We start from the raw sequence: 21,025 nt of genomic DNA on the forward strand, positions 1-21,025 counted from the left end.
GAATTTGTTTCATAAACAAATATTTTATATGCCATTAAGTCATGGATCACTTATAACCTTTTACTATAATCACTTATAACCTTTTATTATAATCTCTTGCAAAGTAATTAGAAGGTATTTAATTTCAAAACCAAACCCAATCTAACCTACTAAAAGAAATCAGTAAAATCAGACTAAGGAATCACAAAACCGATTTGAAAGCTTGTTTTAGAAGGCACGCACACACTACATGTAATTATATACCATGTAGGTAAAGAATTGACTGTGAAAGTGTGAAAGTCATTTCAGGCACCACAAGACGGTAGCATTTCTGAATGTTACTGGCACTTGCTTTCTTCTCCAGTGCTTACGGCACAGAGTTTTACAGAAGAGCAGTAGTCTGATCTTTAATCACAGAATAGTTGAAGTTGGAAGGGACCTCTGGAGGTCTTCTGGTCCAACCCCTCTACTCCAGCAGAGGCACCTAGAGCCAGCTGCTCAGATGGCTTTTGGATATCTCCAAGGAGGGAGATCCCACAGATCCCTGGGCAACCTGCACAGTGCTTGGTCACCCTCACTGTAAAAATCTTTTCCATTATGCTGAGAAGGAAACCCTTGTGTTTCAGTTTGTGCTCCTTGCTTCTTGTCCTGTTGCTGGGCATCACTGGAAATAGCCTGGCTCCATCTTTTTTACACCCTTCCTTCAGGTAACGACTTTGAAACTTTTCTCCTCATATCTAATGTCTACAGAACAGTGAAGTAAAAGTTCTTTTTAATAGCATTTCACTTCTGTATGGATCTCCCTTCATTCTCCCCTGGCGCTGCAAAGGCAGAATATGAGTACACAATTTCATGAGCAGCAAAGCAGCAGCGTAGAAGGTATCTCTGAGTGAAGAGCTCTCAAAGCCTGATCACTCAACCAAACACTCCTTTCAAGGTGAGAGAATAGAACAAGAGGGCTGGGTATTATAAAACACTCCCATACACCAACAGAAACTGGTAGACTGCCAAGGAGGCAGTCTTTTAATAAAAATTCAGCTCAGATGTGCCCTAAGTTTCTGGCCAGGGTATTTCCAATAACTCGTTATGGACTTACATGAAACCATCACACTGTGACTCAAAAAACCAGACATTACAGACAATCACAGGAGATTGTGCATCGTCATATGGGCACAAGGATGTTGTTCTCATAAATTGTCTCTGTTGGGGAGATAAATATCAGGATTACTTGGCTTACAGCTAGATTTCTTTCAAAGCAAAGAAGAACTTCGTGACTTCCTGGGGTTCCTCTTGCCCTGTGCTTTTTAGTTCTTACTCAAAAACAGGAGGAGTTTTATCTCAGGACTAAAAGTAATCTCTTTATGCATCAATAAGGTCTAAGTGACCTGCCAAAATTCAAGATCCGTAAGGTTATTTTGATAAGGGTTGAAACAGATGTCAGAGTCAGGTATTTTTCCATACTCTTTCATCTGCTTCATAGTTCAAAGCCTTTAGTAATCTCTTCCAGGATTAACCTTTCTTTCATGTTTTTGGTTTCTCCTTACACTCTTTCCATGACCATATCAAACTTATGCATCTTGTCTGTTTTGTCATATTGTTTCTTTCTCATATCAGCAAACACCCAGTTCAAAACATTATCAGTAGCATCTCTTCATTTGTTATTTCAAATTCTGTATGTATGGCTTTGCTTTTGTTGTTCAGGCAGTCATACTCAATTTTTAAAATTATATTACCTAAGAAACTCACTTCAATAAAAGAAAACAAACAGGAATTGTACAACAACCTTAAACAAATGACAACTGTTGAAACTCAATATTTAAACCAGAATCAAGTCATCATTACAAAAACTAATTTAAAATACAATAATAAGATTTTTAGTACAGAAATACTTCAAAATATGTAATTAATTAATCTATGCCACAGATAGGTGTGAAACAAAAGTGAATCTTAGACTAAGAAGACACTTAAAGAAATTGAGGGACTGAATATTTCATATGCAAATCAGTGTGTTTCCAGCAATGGGAAAAAAATCCTACAAAAGATAGAACAATTCTTAACACATCAACAATTTCCACAATAAACAGAAAGAGTACAAATTGCTGCAATCAAAACTTGGAATCCTTTTAACTACAAAGATACCAGCACTTGCATTTGTAGATAACACAGCCTTTTTATGATCTGAAGAGAGTAGGTGATATTGGCATGCTTTTGACATGCTAGAAGCAGTAAGAAATCAGCTCTGGAAAGAAGTTCAGAAAAAAATGCTTTAAACAATAAACAATGCAATAAAACAATACGAAGACCAGACTTTGTGACCTGAACATACTGAAAGCGGACAAAAGAGAGAAATATAAGTTATAAGATGAGTGATCGTCTTTCTTTCATTGCTGATACCATGGGCTAATCCCAAACGGACATAAAGAAAAATATTACAACGTAAGGTGTTTGATATTGCTTTATTTCACTGGAACTTCTGTTCAAGAATTGTATTTATACCATCTTCAGAGGATCTACAGATTACCCAAAATTATGATAAACCTCAAGTCAAGGAGAAGGGAAAGTGTTTACAAAAAAGACTAAGTGTGCATTCTGAACTTTTCCACGCCTCTTAGCATCTAGATTTAAATAAAATATCTCTCAAAAAATAAAAACTAAAAACTCCACATAACTCACAACGTATTTCTTATAAAAGCCTTGGAGGAATGTATCTAAATTAAACAATGTTGGCATGCTATCCAGTAAATAACTACAAATACAGCCGTCTTTAAACTACATCACCCTAGAATTTGGAGCAATAAGTGAAGCAAAGTGTTTCTAAAGTATTTAATAGCCTTTTAAATAACAGAAATCTGATTACAACATAGCTCCTGTTACTTTTATGTGTACTCCTATTACCTTCTACCGCTTATTATTATTTATATATTCCTATGACTCCTATTACTGTCTATTGAGATATGCATTTATCCTTCACACAGGAATTATATAATTTCCCCCAAATAGTGACTCTTTGACAGTAGAAATAGTGCCAGCCTAAGAAATTCTTTCAAAATAACTAAATTAAGTTCAATTTTTCTCTTAATCTTTATCATAATAAGAATTGCCTTATGAAGTTATGGGCCCATTTAATAAAAGATACTGGTATTGTCTTTTAAATTCCCTGTGCCTTAGATCTCATTCATTCCTGCATATAGTGATACTTGTAGCTCTTGAAGTAAAAGTACTGCAGAAATCTAGACTGTGTTCTAAAATAACCTCCTGTATAGGCTGGATTTTGCTCTAAGACACATAAAATGCTGCAGTGCCCAAATGATCTTTAAATAATAAATGAAATCATTAGAATTAGCATTCAAGATCTCCCTACATTTAAAAAAATACTATTATTTACATGTACAAAGTAGGTTATATAAAGTCTTCACCTATTATCACTTTGTGTGCATGCTTATTTTTTTAACATACTTTTTCCTTTCTATTAAGTGGACATCTACACTGCCACTTAAATACTAACAATACATATGCAATTTATATTAATTACATTATAGGGAATCCTTATCCAAAATTCTCTGTACTTTTACTTCAGGACATAAAGAAAGTTAAAGTCATCGGACTGATCTTCCTACCGCAATGAAAAAAATCACGTAAATAGGAAGATAATAATAAAGGAAAATGGCAACATCAATAAACTAGAAATCTCAGCCACCTCACCCCCAAAATGAGAAATATAAAGTACTGACAAGGACACAGCAAAAATGAAGAGAGCTAGAGAATCTAACGTGAACACCACTTCCATTGTAAAAGACTAAAGATTCTGTAGCATGCCTTGAGGCATTGGCCTTTTTTTTTGAGAAAGGAGAGAACCAACAACAGAACAAAGGACAGGCAGAGAAAGAGGTACAGACAACACCTTACAATGGGGTTTGTGAGAGAGCTGAAAGGGATGAAGATACATTGGAAATTCTGCTTCTGAATGTTAGAGACAGTAAAGGAACATTTGGTGTCTGCCTGATAAGAGAACAAGTAGAAAAAGGTTACTGTGGAGCAACCGGTCTTTATATAAATTATTTTCTGCCTGGCCTATCAAACAGCTTTTATACAGATACAGCAATACTTAGCAACTTTGACTGACAATAATTTTGAAAAATTGCTGTGTTCTGTGATGAAAAACAGTTTAAGAATGACAGAGCTCTGGATTGTGGAACCTGTAATAGAGAATTCTATTCATTGGTTGTACTTCCACCTAGATTATATTTAGCGATACCTCTCATGTAATTTTCCTGATCTGTTTTTGAAACTTGAAGGAGATGATTTGTGAATTTTTACTAAAAATGAACTATGCTGATCTTTCTCGAAATACTTCACTAACCTGTAATTTCTGAATACAGTATTTGCAAAGCATACAAATCAAGTAATTTTAGTTTTAAACAAACGCCAATAAATATGGAGTAACCAATCATGCTCACACTCAACACTCATTCAGAAAAGGACTTTTAGCAATTTCCAGGCAGAACCTTTACCACTTTCCAAGGTAAGAGCTCTGAATGAGTAATAAGGCCCTAATTTCCTTCAGAAAATTGATACGGACAAAGACTGAATTCCGAAATACATAGGCAGAGGAAAGACTTCTGAACTTAAAATCAGAAAAACAAATACTCAGTACTGAAAACTGAAATAACTACAGGTTGCATGACTGTAACTACGGCATATTAGTCCTGCAGAGAAGACTTGTGGGTGCTGGCTGATGAGAAGCTCGACATGAGCCAGCAACGTGCTCTTGTAGCCCAGAAGGTCAGCTGTATCCTGGGCTGCAGCAAAAGCAGCGTGAACAGCAGGGTGAGGCAGGTGATTCTGCCCTTCTGCTTTGCTTTCGTGAGACCCCAGCTGGAGTCCTGTGTCCAGTTCTGGAATCCCCAACATAAAAAGATATGGCACTGTTGGAGCAGGTCCAAAGGAGGGCCATGAAGATGATCAGAGGGCTGGAGCCCCTCTGCTACAAGGACAGGCTGAGAGAGTTGGGATTGTTCAGCCTGGAGAACAGAAGGCTCCACGGAGGCTTTATGGCACCTTTCCAATACTGAAAGGGGCTACAAGAAAGCTGGGGAGTGACTTTTTACAAGGGCCTGTAGTGATAGTACAAGGGGGAATGGCTAAAAATTGGAGAGGAGGAGATTTAATCCAGCCATTAGGAAGAAATTCTTCACAATAAGTGTGAAGAGGCACTGGCACAAGTTGCCCAGGGAAGCTGTGGCTGCCCCATCCCTGGAGGTGTTCAAGGCCAGGCCGGCTGGGGCCTTGGGCAGCCTGATCTGGTGGGAGGTGTCCCTGCCCATGACAGGGGGGTTATAACTGGATGGGTTTTAAGGTCTCTTCCAATCCAAACCATTCTATGATGATTCTATGGTTGTATGATTCTATTAAGTGTAGGAAGATATTAAACACAAATCATTCCAGTCAGACCATGTTGGCTGGACACAGAACCACAGAATTAATTAGATTTGAAAGGAACTTAAATCCCATCCGGTTTCAACCCCTCTACCATGGGCATGGACACCTCCCACTGGATCAGTTTGCTAAAAGCCTCATCCAACCTTGCCTTGAACTCCCCCAGGGATGGGTCATCTGTGAGTTCTCTGGGCAATCTGTTCATCTTTGAACATCTTTGCATGGTCAGCTGACCTTCCAAATGCTTCCAGAATTCCTTTTGCTTTCAGTAGTAAGTGGAACTGACTACCTCAGGATAAAGCAATTTTCAGTGCTATCAACAAAGTAGAACCTGAGGGGACAATGTGCTAAAGGAGACGATACAAAACAGGGTTACCCCAAAATGTGTTGGTGTAATACTTCACTGACCACTAACACTCATGCTGCAAGGGGATTGTTAACAGTGCTGAGACAGGATGATGAAGCTGTGATTAGCCAGCAGGCCATTTATTAAGTGGTTAATGGACTGGTGTAAAATGCATGTTATTACCGTTCATTACAGTAAGTCCTTTTAAAAAGAAGTAGGCCACAGCACACAGATATATCCTTGAACATCGCTTCTTCAACACCCTGGCATAAAAGTTACATTTTGCAACAAGATCATACCTATAGATATAAAAAGTTATTAAACTGCATGGAGCTGAAGCTTTTGGCAAGAAAATCCCTTCCAGAAACAAACACATAGTTATTTGCTCACGTAAGGCTGATTTTTTGTTAAGTGTCTATACTTGCCTTTTTGTTACTTTCTTTCATTGCCAAGCTACCATTTGAAGACGCCTACATGTTTACCTCCTCATTTTTAAGATAACCACTTAACAACAAACACTCCCCCCCACCATGCAGATAGAAACTAAGAAAACGGCCAATTTGTCTGAAATGTTCATGGCTTACAGATTAAAAACACCATAATATGACACATAAAAAATACTTTCTGTGCATGTAGTCCTGACTATATCAAATATATGCAAAGTTAATGACATTAAAATGTCTGTTTGAGTTATCCTGTATTTCCTTATTAACTTCATGGGGTTTATCAATCAAGATGGTTCAATATGACGGCTCTCACCTACATTTCATATGACAAGTTACCTGAATTAACACAAAGGATTTTTTTTTTCAGAAGCACTTTTTTGAAAACAGATAATTTATAAAACAGATAAAGACATGAGGCTCCAGCTGGAGTCAGACAGCATTGTAGCTTCTTAGAAGAATCATGTGGGAATCAAGAAGAATCTGTGGGAAGCCTTAAGCAGAGCAGCTGATGGAGCAGGTGCTGTTTAGTCTAGAGAGAAAGTGACTTCATTGCTTTCCACAACTGCCTGAAAGAAGTGTGTAGTTACGTGGGTGTTGGTCTCTTCTCCCTGGTAGTCAGTGACAGGACAAGGGGAAATGGCTCAAGATATACCAGGGAAGATTTAGGCTGGATACTAGGAGGAATTTCTTTACTGGAACAGGCTGACTAGGGAGGTGGTTGAGTCATCATCCCTGGAGGTATTTAAATGATAAGTAGTTGCCATAGTTGGGGACATGATCTTGTGGCAGACTTAGCAGGGCTGGATTGATGGTTGAACTCGATCTAGAAGATCTTTTCCAACTGAAATCACTCAATGATTCTATGAATCAAGTCCAAGGCAGTGTCACAATCAGCAACTGTCATTAAGTTGCCTCAATGGCCCTGACCAACAGTCACCTGGGATCTCCTATCCTCCACTCAATGACCCCAACAGCTCTATTCAAGCTTAGGCCTGGGTTGCCACTCCTACCTGAACTGTGTTGTCCTGTCCTGTGGATGGACCTCCCTATATCCTTGTGTCTATTTCCACATCTAGCTCATCTCTACTTCATAGAATCATAGAATCATAGAATAACCAGGTTGGAAGAGACCCACCTGATCATCGAGTCCAACCATTCCTAACAAACACTAAACCATGCCCCTTAGCACCTCGTCCACCCGCCCCTTAAACACCTCCAGGGAAGGTGAATCAACCACCTCCCTGGGCAGCCTGTTCCAGTGCCCAATGACCCTTTCTGTAAAGAATTTTTTCCTAATGTCCAGCCTAAATCTCCCCTGGTGGAGCTTGATGCCATTCCCTCTTGTCCTGTCCCCTGTCACTTGGGAGAAGAGGCCAGCACCCTCCTCTCCACAACATCCCTTCAGGTAGTTGTAGAGAGCAATGAGGTCTCCCCTCAGCCTCCTCTTCTCCAGGCTAAACACCCCCAGCTCTCTCAGCCGTTCCTCATAAGGCCTGTTCTCCAGCCCCCTCACCAGCTGTGTTGCTCTTCTCTGGACTCGCTCCAGAGCCTCAACATCCTTCTTGTGGTGAGGGGCCCAGAACTGAACACAGGATTCGAGGAGCGGTCTCACCAGTGCCGAGTCCAGAGGGAGAAGAACCTCCCTGGACCTGCTGGTCACACCGTTTCTGATCCAAGCCAAGATGCCATTGGCCTTCTTGGCCACCTGGGCCACTGCTGGCTCATGTTCAGTCCCTGTCAACCAACACCCCCAGGTCCCTCTCCTCCAGGCAGCTTTCTAGACAGACTTCTCCTAGTCTGTAGCACTGCATAGGGTTGTTGTGGCCCAAGTGCAGGATCCGGCATTTGGCCTTGTTAAACCTCATCCCATTGGTCTCAGCCCAGCGGTCCAGCCTGTTCAGATCCCTTTGGAGCCTCCCGACCCTCCAGCAGATCGACACTTCCACCCAGCTTAGTGTCATCCGCAAACTTGCTAAGGGTGCACTCGATGCCTTCATCCAGATCATTGATGAAGACATTGAACAGGGCTGGACCCAGCACTGAGCCCTGGGGAACCCCACTTGTCACTGGCCTCCAGCTGGATTTCACTCCATTTCCCACCACTCTCTGGGCCCAGCCATCCAACCAGTTTTCCACCCAGGAGAGTGTGCGCCTGTCCAGCCCAGAGGTGACAGTTTCTGAAGCAGAATGCTGTGAGAACCTGTGTCAAAGGCTTTACTTAAGTCCAGGAAGATACCTCCACAGCCTTTCCCTCATCTAGCAGCCGAGTCACTTTGTCATAGAAGGCGATCACGTTAGTCTGGCAAGACCTGCCCTTTGTGAACCCGTGTTGACTGGGCCTGATCACCTGGTTCTCTTGCATGTGCTTCATGATAGCACTCAAGATCACCTGCTCCATGACTTTCCCTGGCACTGAGGTCGGACTGACAGGCCTGGAGTTCCCTGGATCCTCCCTGCGATCCTTCTTGTAGATGGGCACAGCATCAGCCAGCCTCCAGTCCAGTGGGACTTCCCCAGTCTTCCAGGACTGTTGGAAGATGATGGAAAGGGGTTTGGCCAGCACATCTGCCAGCTCCTTCAATACCCTTGGGTGAATCCCTAGACTTGTGGGTGTCTAGTCGGGCTTCGCACTGGTGCAGACCAATCTCAAGTTCTGTTGGGCATCACAGTAGAAAAAGTATCTACAGCTACTGGAGAGTGTCTGGAGGAGGCCACAGAGTTGGTGGAGGGTTTAGAGGGGAAGTCATATGAGGAGTGGCTAAAGTCACTTGGTCTATGAAGCCTGAAGGAGATTGAGGGGAGACATGATCATGGCTCACAGCTTCCTCATGAAGGGAGGAGGAAGAGCAGGTGCTGATCTCCTCTTTCTGGTGACCAATGATAGGACCCAAGGGAATGGCAGGAAGGTGTGCCAGGGGAGGGTTAGGTTGGATATTAGAAGAGGTTCTTCACCCAGAGGGTGGTGGAGCAGTGCAACAGCTCCCCAGGGAGGTAGTCAAGGCACCAAGCCTGACAATATTTGAGAAGCATTTGCACAATGCTCTCAGACACAAGGTGTGAATGTGGGGGTTGTCCTGTGCATCCTGACTGGATGATCCTTGTGTGTCCCTTCCAACTCAGGTCATTCTGTGATTCTATGTTTCTGTGACTCTATGATCTGTTTGGGCTCATAGGATCAACCCTAGACCTGATTCATACATGTGCTTTATCTCGAACTGCTGCCCTATGTTGGAGGACCCCAGAACCCAGTGTGTTCAGGTGAAGCAGGAGTGATATCTGGTCAGAGAGGGCTCTGCTCCCTGTATTACGGACATCCCCAGTTCCTGTTTTGTCCCCTAACTTGTGGAGTAGCCCTGCTGTTGCTGCTTGGTGATATTGACTATGTGAAACGGAGCCACAGCAATATGAAGTGGGAATTTTCACTCATCTCTCAATGTAAGCTGCCTTGTGAAAGGGGAAGGAATACCAGGAAAAAAAAAAAGGGAGCACAAAGAGTGCATCAAACATCGCTTCAAGCAAGCCTGAAATTTGTGTGTGCCAGAAAGTGTTAATAGCTGCAAAAAAAACACACCAACTCAATACAGGAGGCTTAATACGTGAACAATTTGCTTTACAACTCATTTACTAGGATCCAGGTAGAAGATGCTTGAGTAATGATTCGCTCGCACAACAAAATGCCTGTGGTTTCAGTATTCAGAAGATATGGCCCAAACGTGCAGAGAAGTACAAGTACCTGTAACTTTTAAACACTTAAAATTCTTTTATCCCTAGGCTGCTGTAAGTTGGTTCTTGTACTTTCAAGAGAGTTGTTTCCCCTCTTCATTTTCACACAACAGAAAAGGAGTACGTGAGCAGAGAACTAAGAAAAAGAGCAAAAGGTTTTGCTACAGAATTTAAAGAAATCAGTATTTTAGCCTACAGTCCAACTATACCATGGCAATGTCTATCTGAAAGTGGTGTTCCATATAGAAGACACAAGTTTTTAAAACATAGAAGCAGGTTTGGAAATGGGAGTACAAGTACAGGGAACTACTGCTAGCAAGAAGAGGCCACAGAAACTGTTATATCAGGTCACACTGATAGAAGCATCTTCAGAGCCGTCAGGTAGAATTTCTAATGCAATCAAAGTACAAAATAATGAAAGCACAAACAAGGGACAGATACTTTCCAGCATAGCGTTTTCATCTGTGATGAAAAACATGAAAGCTCAGAAAACAGAGGCAAGTTGAAAACTATCTTAAGCATGCCTGAAGGCACAGAAGGCAAACCACCCTGTTCTAATCCTTTGAAGGATGATTCTGGCAGCCCTTTCACCTAGATATTCAACAGGATAATAAAAAGACTAATTATTTCAACTGGTAGCTATTGAAAACACCCTGACAAGAAAGATTTTTTTTAATTACTATTTTCTCTTAAGTTAACTTGGGTCTTCCTAACACATACCCACAAAGCACAGGCAAACAGAATGGAAACGGTATGTATCTAGCACAGAGGTGATTTCTTAGAGCCAGCTCATTGTATTTACTCATTGTTGCAGTTTTGCTCAAGATCGTCATGCCTCAGATGTGTTCCATGCTTGTTTGACCCAGACAAACGTGCCAGAAACTTCCCTGGCGATCACTGGAAGGCTATCTGCTAGACTCCAGTATTTGCCTTTTCTAAGCCAAGATAAGATTACATAGAAGTATGTTTTTATTATTTGCCTTCCCCCCCCCCAAAGATTTGGGATACTATGCCTCACATTAGCAGTCTAGAATAGCAGTTATAAAGATAAACATAAATTAAGGCATGGAAGGCCAATATGTAAGATACCTTCAAATCACCCATAACTCAAGTCAAATTAAACCAGCAGTCAATAAAATACTCTTAAATACAATGTGAAAACTATGGCACTTTGTGCTAAGAAGTCTGTTTTCTTCTTTATGTCCTGTCTGGGTTTTCCCTATGCTTTAAGGACCTAGTTTTCTTGCATCCGTTATACCTGAGACAGCACCAGAATATTGTTTCTTAAGGATTTAGATTCAAATCTTCACCTGACTCTCATTTAAGAGGTAGTTTTGATCCTTCTCTACAAATGATTAGCTGTCCACAAGAGTCAAGTAAGGTAAGTGTCCTTTTGAAAGGTCAGTGCCACTTCCTATACTGGATTAGCAAGGCAGGAGCTGTTCAAGAAGCAAAATCAAAAACATTGACTTGAGTCTATCAAAGTAAAATGTTAAACTCTTTCATATCATCACTGCATTTTGTTTCAAATGCATAAACTGGCAACTAACTAATGAGCTAAATAAAAAATGTCAGGCTTATATTCGCAGATTGCTATCCGTTCTTAACTCGGATAACTTCTGGATGATGGTGAGACTGAAACCCAACTCCATCTTTGCAGGATCTAAAAAAACACAGTATTGAGATGTTACTCTATCAGCAGTCAACACAGCTGTTTGAGCTGTGAGAAAATCTAAATATTTAAACTTGCTTCCCTGAGAGGTTATAGCTATAGCAATACATTGGCACAAAATACAGGCAAATGGCTCCTAGTATGAACACAATTTCATTCATTCAGGCAGAACTACAGATTCACCCACTAAGCTTATTCAAAGCAAATGAATAAATAACAATAAAGTGAGTTTTTTTACGGGTCTACTACATTAATATTAAAAGAATTCTGTTTAAAAAAATGTATCTACCAGCGATTATGTTTCTTTACATCCTTGAAAGGCTGACACAAGTCTTAGTGCTGACATACTGTAAAGAACAATGTCAGTCAAGACAATTCATGTAATATAAATATTTTAATCTAATGTGCTCACAGAACTACAGCATAAAGAAGCAATCCAAAATGTTACAAAAGTTATTTTCATTTTCTATGGATTTGAGTTTTAAGTGCTTTCAGTGATCAAAAACATCCATAAGGTCTTGCCTCTTCCACCACAACAACTTTAGTCTTTACCTCCTCAGGCCCCGACAATACCTGTAGTATGACTACAGCATTCATTCCCCAAACATCTATGTGACATTCTTAGTCAAGAATTAGTTTTGTGTTGTGTGTGCCATTCATTCCTGGTTTTCCTGTTTTGACCAAGTTTTTGATTTAAGATTCCAGACTTTGCTAGCCATAAGTACGACAGATAAACTGTGGATATTAATAGACACAATTATTTGATAGAATTATTTTACATTAATGAGGATGCAGTTAAACAGTGAGATGTGAAGATCTAAGAACTGCATTTTCAACATGTTTATTTTTCTACAGATTTTCTAGATTGTGTTTTTACTTTTTTTAAAACATAGAAAAGGATTCAACAGATACTAAGGAAGATTTTGGGGACAGAGGGGGGACACAGCCTGCAAGACCATCTTCAGACTGTAGAGTAGTTTCCTTCCTTTTCTATATTACAGCATTTTCTGAGAATCTAAAAAGCTAGCTGTCTATTTTTAGGTCTTAGACACTCATTTCTTCTATGAGCTTCTATTTCACATTTTTCTGATGTAAAATTCAAAACCTTTATTCCAGAAGACAAGTCACTACTTTAAATTACTTTAATAAATAATTACTTTAATAAATAAATAGCTAGCATGTCAAAATCTGTGCTATTATTTTTCCTGCAAAAAAACTTAATACATATAAAATATCTTATTTAAAACAATTTTTTTTTTTACCCAAAATTGAAGTCTTTCACACTGTTGATGGTTATGCTACTAAAATAACACAAGCTAATTACGAGCAAGGTTCAGAGTTAATGCAGGTATACATAAAACACTATATTGACTTATCTGTATATTAGAAGGCATAATCAAAACTACATGGTTTTTACATTCCAGAAGCATTTCAGTGATGTTTTTTTAATATATTCTTGCTACATTTAGATGTTTCAGGGAAACATTTTAGTTTTATCTAATCACATTTTTCAAAAAGAAATTTTTGTTCCATCTGAGTTCCACCAAGAGAAAATTAAACTCCTTCATATTTAATTACTGAGTCATACCATACTCTCAGGCATCAAAATGTTTTCTGTTGAAGGGAAATTGAGCAGAATAATTACAGCATACTAAATAATTCAGGGCTCAGTGGCCATGATATGAGTTTATGAGTGCTACATAATGGCAAGAGCAATACAGATTCCAGCTCATGATACGTAACAAGAAGGTGATTAACAGGTAAATCTCTTGCTATGCTGTTGGGGGTTTATTTACCTAAAAATAAATATCATTACATTTAAAACATAAGAGTTTTTAAAGGTTTTTTAAGAGTTAACCTTTGAAATAGCCTACACTCATCTTTCTTCACAATATGAATTTACTGCTTGCAAGCAAGTGTTATGTTAGTAATTTGAATCTAACAGCATTCAATTTTTCCCAGACAACTATTGTTTTATTCAATGTGCATGGCAGCTTGTACTTACTTAACAATAGTTCAGTACCTCGTGTTAAACTCACTGACCCATGCATGCAGAAAATTTTACCTTCACTGCTCATATTAACTAGTTAATATGAAATAAATGTATTCATTTTGTTGTGGGCCTTTCAAATACTCTTCTATTTATTTTAAAAATATATAAATAAATGTGCACACATTTCCATTGGATTAAAAAATGAAACAGTAGAGAGCAAAAATACTGAAGGTAAATTTACTTCTCTCAACTTTAGGGGCTAGACCAGCTACCTAAACTGAGGCATGTAAGTGCCACTTGGGATGCATGAGACTAGCACCCGTGACTCAAAAGCTCAGAACATCCTCCACAGACAGCTAAAAGATAAGTATTTATTGCCAAGGAATCCAGAACAGTGCTAGATCCCTACCATGGGCAACTGATTCAAACCTAAGGCATCAGTAATGCCTGTGTGTTAAGCCACATTCTTACAGTTAAGTTGAGACCTTGTCAGGGTAGTGAAGCAAGCAATTCAACTCATCCCAAATTAGACATCAGCATTTGGTCAGACAAGCAACTCTAAATTCCCTTTATCATATTCAATTTTCTTTGATGCAAGCTCCGAGTATAAACAGTGATCACATGCAGATATCCGTCTACCTCACAGACAACTGTGAGCTGAGTGTGACTTAGGAAAACTAGTCAAATACATTTGATATTTTTTTAGTGTTCAATTTTTCATCATTCCACTTAGCATACTGTAAAAGAATGACTCCTCATGTCTTAATTGATAGTTATTTAAGTAATCATCAAATCAAGAATCTAAAAAGGTCTTAAAGTTTAGGGTTAGGCAAATGACTTGGCTAAGTCACTCAGTTTGGGGAGGGTGTAAGTGATTAATCCAGTATCACATGAGAATTCTGGCACAGGCAGGGATCCAATTCAATTCCAGCACCATTTCACTTGAATTCTGTGACTCTTCTGTTGCCTACTAAAATTTCTTGCCTCAACCTATCAATTTTTATAGCACATTTGAGAAGAATGGGCAATTTAGAGATCACAAAATCGCAATCTTCCTTTGAAACTAAGAATTTCAGTGTATCATGTCACTATATGGATCATCGTTTCTGGTTTTGGAGATTAGCAGCACTGACAACATATAAAGCAAAAAATTCTTCCTTTCTTATGACTAATGTCTTTTGTGATGTGCTAGTCATTAGTCACCTTAGTAAATGCTTTCCCTTGCTCACTTGTCTGACTGATTTTCATCTCATGGCAAAGTACATCTAAAATAGATCTCTCTCATCCACAGGCTATTCCATATTTATCTTTCTCTTGTGCTCTATCAATTACCCATCACCGACGGCTTTTCCTTTCACTCTCATCAATACAACCAGAACTCTTCATGGATCTGATTCTTTGAATACTTTTGTTTACATTTCCTGTCAAATCTGCACTACACAGCAGAACGTCTGCCCTTCTGCTTTTTTTCTGCCTTCTTCAAAGCAATCCTTGCAAATGAGTATCTCTCAGCCTCCCTCCATCTTCTTTAAAATCAAAGTTTAAGTTCGTAGAATCATAGAATCACCAGGTTGGAAAAGACCTCCGGGATCACCGAGTCCAACCATTCCTATTGAACACTAAACCATGCCCCTCAGCACCTCAGCCAACCATCCTTTACACACCTCCAGGGATGGCGACTCAACCACCTCCCTGGGCAGCCTCTGCCAGTGCCCAGTGGCAGTGTAAAAATAAATACTTATAGGCTAGATTTAAAATAAGTAAGTACCCTCTAATTTTTTGATATGATGCACAGGGGTCATGAATTCAAACTGTTTGTGGCCAACACAAAGGCAGAAAATTGTCACTTGTAAAATGAACTCAGCTTCTCACAGCCCATGCAACTCAGCTGCACTAAACTAAACAAACACCAAGTTACACATCTCGCCAAGAGCAAAGGCCATAGATGCCTTTGGATAGGAGGGAGCCATCAGTGTGTTGAAAAGCTGTGGGTGACAGACCTCAGTGGCAGTGGGCTCAGCACCATGCTGAAGTGTAACTGCTTCTTGCCCATGGTGCTCCTGCAGCATGAAGAGGTTTAGCTTATATAGAATGATTCCTCTGTACTGGACACTTTTAAGGCTCATCTTCACAGGGTTGTGGACCTTCACATTTAAACTACGTATTACCTAAAATGTTGGAACAGATGATCTCTGAGGTCCCTTCCAACCTAGCATCCTGTGATTCTGTGAATGTATTTTGTTTCAATGTTCAGGGAAAAAGAAAGGCCTGTGTACTGACAGAGAAGGTAGAAAAAACTTAATTAACCATTGAAAGGGCTGATTGTTCATTTTACAGGGTTTAAAAATAAACTGTATCTATTGCTTTGCTATTGTCTTGAAGACTATGCTGACTGAGATTGCTACCCCAAAGCATGTTACCGACACAAGCTTCCTGACAGCTGAAGTGAACATTTCTGTAGTGCCAGGGGAGGTTCAGGTCGGACATTAGGAAAAATATCTTCTCCAGAAGGGTTATCAAGCACTGACAGAGGCTGGAGTCACCATCTTGGAGGTGTTTAAAAGACAGGTAGATGAAGTGCCTAGGGATATGATTCAGTAGTGGACAGGTACGATTTGGCTTGATGATTATAGAATCATAGAATCATAGTATAGTTTGGGTTGGAAGGGACCTTAAAGGTCATCTAGTTTCAACTCCCCTGCCATGGGCAGGGACACCTCTCACCAGACCAGGCTGCTCAAGGCCCCATCCAACCTGGCCTTGAACACCTCCAGGGATGAGGAAGCCACAGCTTCCCTGGGCAACATGTTCCAGGGCATCACCACTCTCATGGTGAAGAAAGTCTTCCACATGCCTAGTCTAAATCATTCATTTTATACCCATTGCCCCTAATCCTATCACTACAAGCCTTTGTAAACAGCTTTCTTTTAGCCCTCTTCCAGTACTGGAAAGTCACTGTAAGGTCTCCTCGGAGCCCTCTCTTCTCCAGGCTGAACAACCCCAATTTTCTCAGCCTGTCCTCATATGGGAGGTGTTCCAGCGCTCTTACCACACTTGCAGCCCTCCTCTGGACCCACTCCAACAGTTCCAGGTCCTTCTTATGTTAGGGATTCCAGAGCTGGACACAATACTCCAGATGAGATCTGACAGAGAGCAATAAGTCTCACAAGAGAGGAATCTCAAAGGTGTTTTCCAGCCTAATGATTCTGTGACTCTATGATTCTATTCTTTCTGTTGGTGATCTGGTCTGTCAATAATGGTGATGGCTACAAGAAGTATCTTGCTGATGCCCAGCCACCTCATTTGGGTCAGGCGACCTCATTTCAGGGATACCAGGGGTAAATGCATCCTCCTGAGTGACAGGTGCAATGTACTGACCCATAGCCTTTGCCCAAACCCCAGCTGGATCAAACTGGTCTTGGAGTACTTCCCAGACCTGGCTTAGTTGGCAGTATTGGTCCTCTTGGTCCAATGCTGCTCCAAGGAGAAAAGGATGTGCAAGGGCAGTCAGTGGGCTGCCCTGGGCTCTGGTGGGGACAGGGCATGGATGTTTCATGGAATCACAGATTCAGTAGGTAGGAAAAGAACTCCAGGACTGTCGAGTCCAACCATTCCTACCAATCACTAAACCATGCCCCTCAGCACCTCAGCCACCCATTTTTTAAATACCTCCAAGGATGGTGACTCCACCACCTCCCTGGGCAGCCTCTGCCAGTGCCCAATGACCCTTTCCGTAAAAAATTTTTCCCTGGTATCCAGTCTGGACCTCCCCTGGTGGAGCTTGAGGCCATTGTCCCTTTATCCTATCACCTGTCACTTGGGAGAAGAGGCCAGCACCCTCCTCTCTACAACGTCCTTTCAGGTAGTTGTAGAGAGCAATGAGGTCTCCCCTCAGCCTCCTCTTCTCCAGGCTAAACAACCGCAGCTCTCTCAGCCGTTCCTCATAAGGCCTGTTCTCCAGCCCCTTCACCAGCTTTGTTGCTCTTCTCTGGACTCGCTCCAGAGCCTCAACATCCTTCTTGTGGTGAGGGGCCCAGAACTGAACACAGGATTCCAGGAGCGGTCTCACCAGTGCCGAGTCCAGAGGGAGGATAACCTCCCTGGACCTGCTGGTCACACTGTTTCTGATCCAAGCCAAGATGCCATTGGCCTTCTTGGCCACCTGGGCCACTGCTGGATCATGTTGAGTCGCTGTCAACCAACACCCTCAGCTCTTTCTCCTCCAGGCAGCTTTCCAGCCAGACTTCTCCTACTCTGTAGCTGCATAGGGTTGTTGTGGCCCAAGTGCAGGACCCGCCATTTGGCCTTGTTAAACCTCATCCCATTGGTCTCAGCCCAGCGGTCCAGCCTGTTCAGATCCCTTTGGAGCCTCCCTACCCTCCAGCAGATCGACACTTCCACCCAGCTTAGTGTCACCTGCAAACTTGCTAAGGGTGCCCTCGATGCCTTCATTCAGGTCATTGATGAAGACATTGAACAGGGCTGGACCCAGCACTGAGCCCTGGGGAACCCCACTTGTCACTGGCCTCCAGCTGGAGTTAACTCCATTTCCCACCACTCTCTGGGCCCGGCCATCCAACCAGTTTTCCACCCAGGAGAGTGTGCGCCTGTCCAGGCCAGAGGTGACAGTTTCTAAGCTGGAAGCTGTGAGAAGCCGAGTCCACGCGGGGACCCGCGGGCCCGCGGTCTCTCCCGGGGCTGGAAGGATGCAGGCAGCATCCTGTGCCGCCGCCCTCGCGGTGACCCGGGGAGGCAGCGGATCCTCCTTATGCAACCGGCTCAGGGAGCTCCGCGCTGTCCGTGAGTCCCGGGGCGGCCAGGGGTCCGTCTGCCGGCGGCGGGGGCCGGAGCTGCCCGTCCCGATCCCGAGGGGGAGGGAGCAGATGCTCTCCATCGGCCGCCGCTCCCGCAGGGGACGGCAGGAACTCCTGCTCTGCCTGCCCGCTGCTCTCCGGCGGGGTTAGGGCTCTATGTGTGCCCTTTCCCATGCTGGGGGCTCCCTCTCTCCTCTATCCCGTGTTGGGGGCTCCCTCTCTCCTCTATCCCGTGTTGGGGGCTCCCTCTCTCCTCTATCCCGTGTTGGGGGCTCCCTCTCTCCTCTATCCCGTGTTGGGGGCTCCCTCTCTCCTCTATCCCGTGTTGGGGGCTCCCTCTCTCTCTATCCCTGGGCTGGGGCTCCCTCTCTCCTCTCTCCTGGCGTTAGGGGCTCCCCCTCTCCCCTCTCCCGAGGTTAGGGGCTCCCTCTCTCCCGGGGTCCAGCAGCTCTCCCCTCATCCCTGCCCGCTGCTTTCCCACGGCCGCGGCTCCTCCTGCCTCCCGGGGGTGGGCGCAGGTTTCCTCAGGCGCACCTCTCCGGAGGAGGAGAGGGCTGGGAAAGCCTCAGCCCGTCCCGGCTCTCCCCGCAGACTCCACACCCTGCCTGGCCGCTCCTGGTATCCGCGTGTCGGGGAAATGAGCGGCTGGGAAGATCTTTTTCCTCTCCCAATGATTCCCTCCTGGGTACCGGGCGCTGTCGCTGGGATCGTCTCCTTGCACCTCATCCAGAAGCTCCTCTTCCCCTACTTCTGGGCTGACCTGAGGTACCTGCTGAAGGTGTTCGTGTATGGGTTGAGAGTGGAGCTGTACCAGCGGCGAGGGAGGATTGTCACCGTCCTGGACAAGTTCGTGAAGCTGGCTGAGAAACAGCCCCACAAGCCGTTCCTTATCTACGAAGGGAAGGTGCTCACCTACCAGGATGTGGACAGGAGGAGTAACAGGGTCGCACAGGTCTTCCTGCACCACAGGGCTCTGAAGAAGGGTGACACGGTGGCCTTGCTGATGGGCAATGAGCCGGACTTCATCCACGTGTGGTTCGGACTGGCCAAGCTGGGATGCGTGGTGGCTTTCCTCAACTTTAATGTCCGCTCCAGGTCCCTCCTGCACTGCATCCGTAGCTGTGACCCCAAGATACTGGTTGTGGGAGCAGGTAGAGTATGTGCCTGATTGATACATCCAAAGCTTTTGATGCTGCATCACCCCAGTCTACGCTTGTCCAGATCCTTTATTGAAAACCTGATTTTCAGATGTTCACAGAATGAAAGAAGCCTGTGGCTACAAGGGGATTCCAGAGATCATAAAGCTCAAAGGTCTCAGGCAGAATCAAGTGTATCCATGCTTTGGAGACATCCTTTTCTTTAAAAATGCGGGTTGTAGGGAGGCTTGCAACATTGAAGTACAGCCTGTTCCAAGTGTTTAATCACTTCAATAGTTGCTTAGTGTGTCTCAGAAGAGACTAAAATGAAGTATGGATAGTTTCCCGTTGCTTTTTAAACAGCCCATCTTAGTCTTAAATTTAAGTTACTTACTCTGTTCCCCTTTACTATCATCTCCACATCATTCTAGTGATCAAAATCACTGCAAACTAGAAGGTATAAGCTCGGACTGTATAACCTTTGCTGCATCACTGTTCAACAAGGTATGATAAGTCTTCTAGGGACTAAAATTGAGTGGGGTTTTTTTACAGGTGTCGCACGTAGGAGGTTGATTTGTAATAATCCCTGAAGAAATGATAACCATACTTCTGAACCTATAGTTTTTATTTTTGCCTGCTTACTTACTTTTTTTTTCTAAAAAAAATAAATCTCATTTAACACCCTATCATAAATATGCACTTTTGAGTGTATGGGTTGAGGAATGCAATTAATGTTCAGGAAGTTCTTATTGACTGGGGTGAAGGTGAACTTTGGATCAAAAATTGTGCCTAAGAGTCTTTATTGTGTCTTTATTAAAATGAGAGGCTAATGAATGAATGAAAAAAGCTTTTGCAAAGCAGGAATGGAGTCAGTATTTCTCCACTCTTAATTTATTACCAACAGCTGAATGTAAGAACAGCTATGTTGGACTAACTTGTTACAGGAGTCTGCAAAGTCCTGTGTGCAGGCAGATAAAACAACAGAGAAACCAGCAAATTAGGCTCTCAGCTGGTCTTTAATGTGTTGGTATTCTTCCCTTATTCATGGGGTTCCATCTCTGCATTAAGTTTGTTGGACCCTTGTACCTCAAAGGCTTCACAGTATTCTTCTTTGGGTCTTAGAGGCTCTTTTTTGTCTGTATCTGTGAAAGAAGTTGCAGTTCCGTTATGTCCTTGTTTCTTGGCCATGTCCCATGGAAAAGGAGCATCTCCAAAGGAGTCCAGGTTTTGCAAGTAATAGTACTACTTTTGAAACAAAAACATATTACACGCAGTTACTGTACATAATAATTTGCCCCTAATGTTTATAAAAATAGCAGGGCTGTGTTTAATGCTGAGGTTACACAGGCAGTTAGATAATTCTCAGAGGTTTGTTAAACATTGTTTTGTCCAGTATTAGTGTGTGCCTTCTTCCTTGCCAGTAGGCATAGCTTGAACTTTCTTATGTGTTTTGCTGTTGTGACACCATTTTCCACAGGAC

The 21,025-nt window shown here is 42.5% G+C and overlaps 2 protein-coding genes across 2 annotated transcripts in view; both read left to right on the top strand.

The window, feature by feature from the left end:
* The window catches only part of CCNH (cyclin H), a 264,197-nt gene that overhangs the window by 158,482 nt on the left and 84,690 nt on the right, over window positions 1-21,025 (top strand). The gene's annotated exons all lie outside the window — the stretch shown is intronic.
* Window positions 19,038-21,025, top strand: part of SLC27A6 (solute carrier family 27 member 6) — a 42,893-nt gene continuing 40,905 nt past the window's right edge. The window contains exon 1 of the mRNA XM_069880385.1: window positions 19,038-19,560. Within this exon, the coding sequence (XP_069736486.1) occupies window positions 19,047-19,560 (514 nt within the window). The 5' untranslated portion in view covers window positions 19,038-19,046. The remainder of the gene's footprint in view (window positions 19,561-21,025) is intronic.

This window comes from Phaenicophaeus curvirostris, chromosome Z (assembly GCF_032191515.1).
Source record: "Phaenicophaeus curvirostris isolate KB17595 chromosome Z, BPBGC_Pcur_1.0, whole genome shotgun sequence".
In the NCBI taxonomy this organism is placed as follows: Eukaryota; Metazoa; Chordata; class Aves; order Cuculiformes; family Cuculidae; genus Phaenicophaeus; species Phaenicophaeus curvirostris.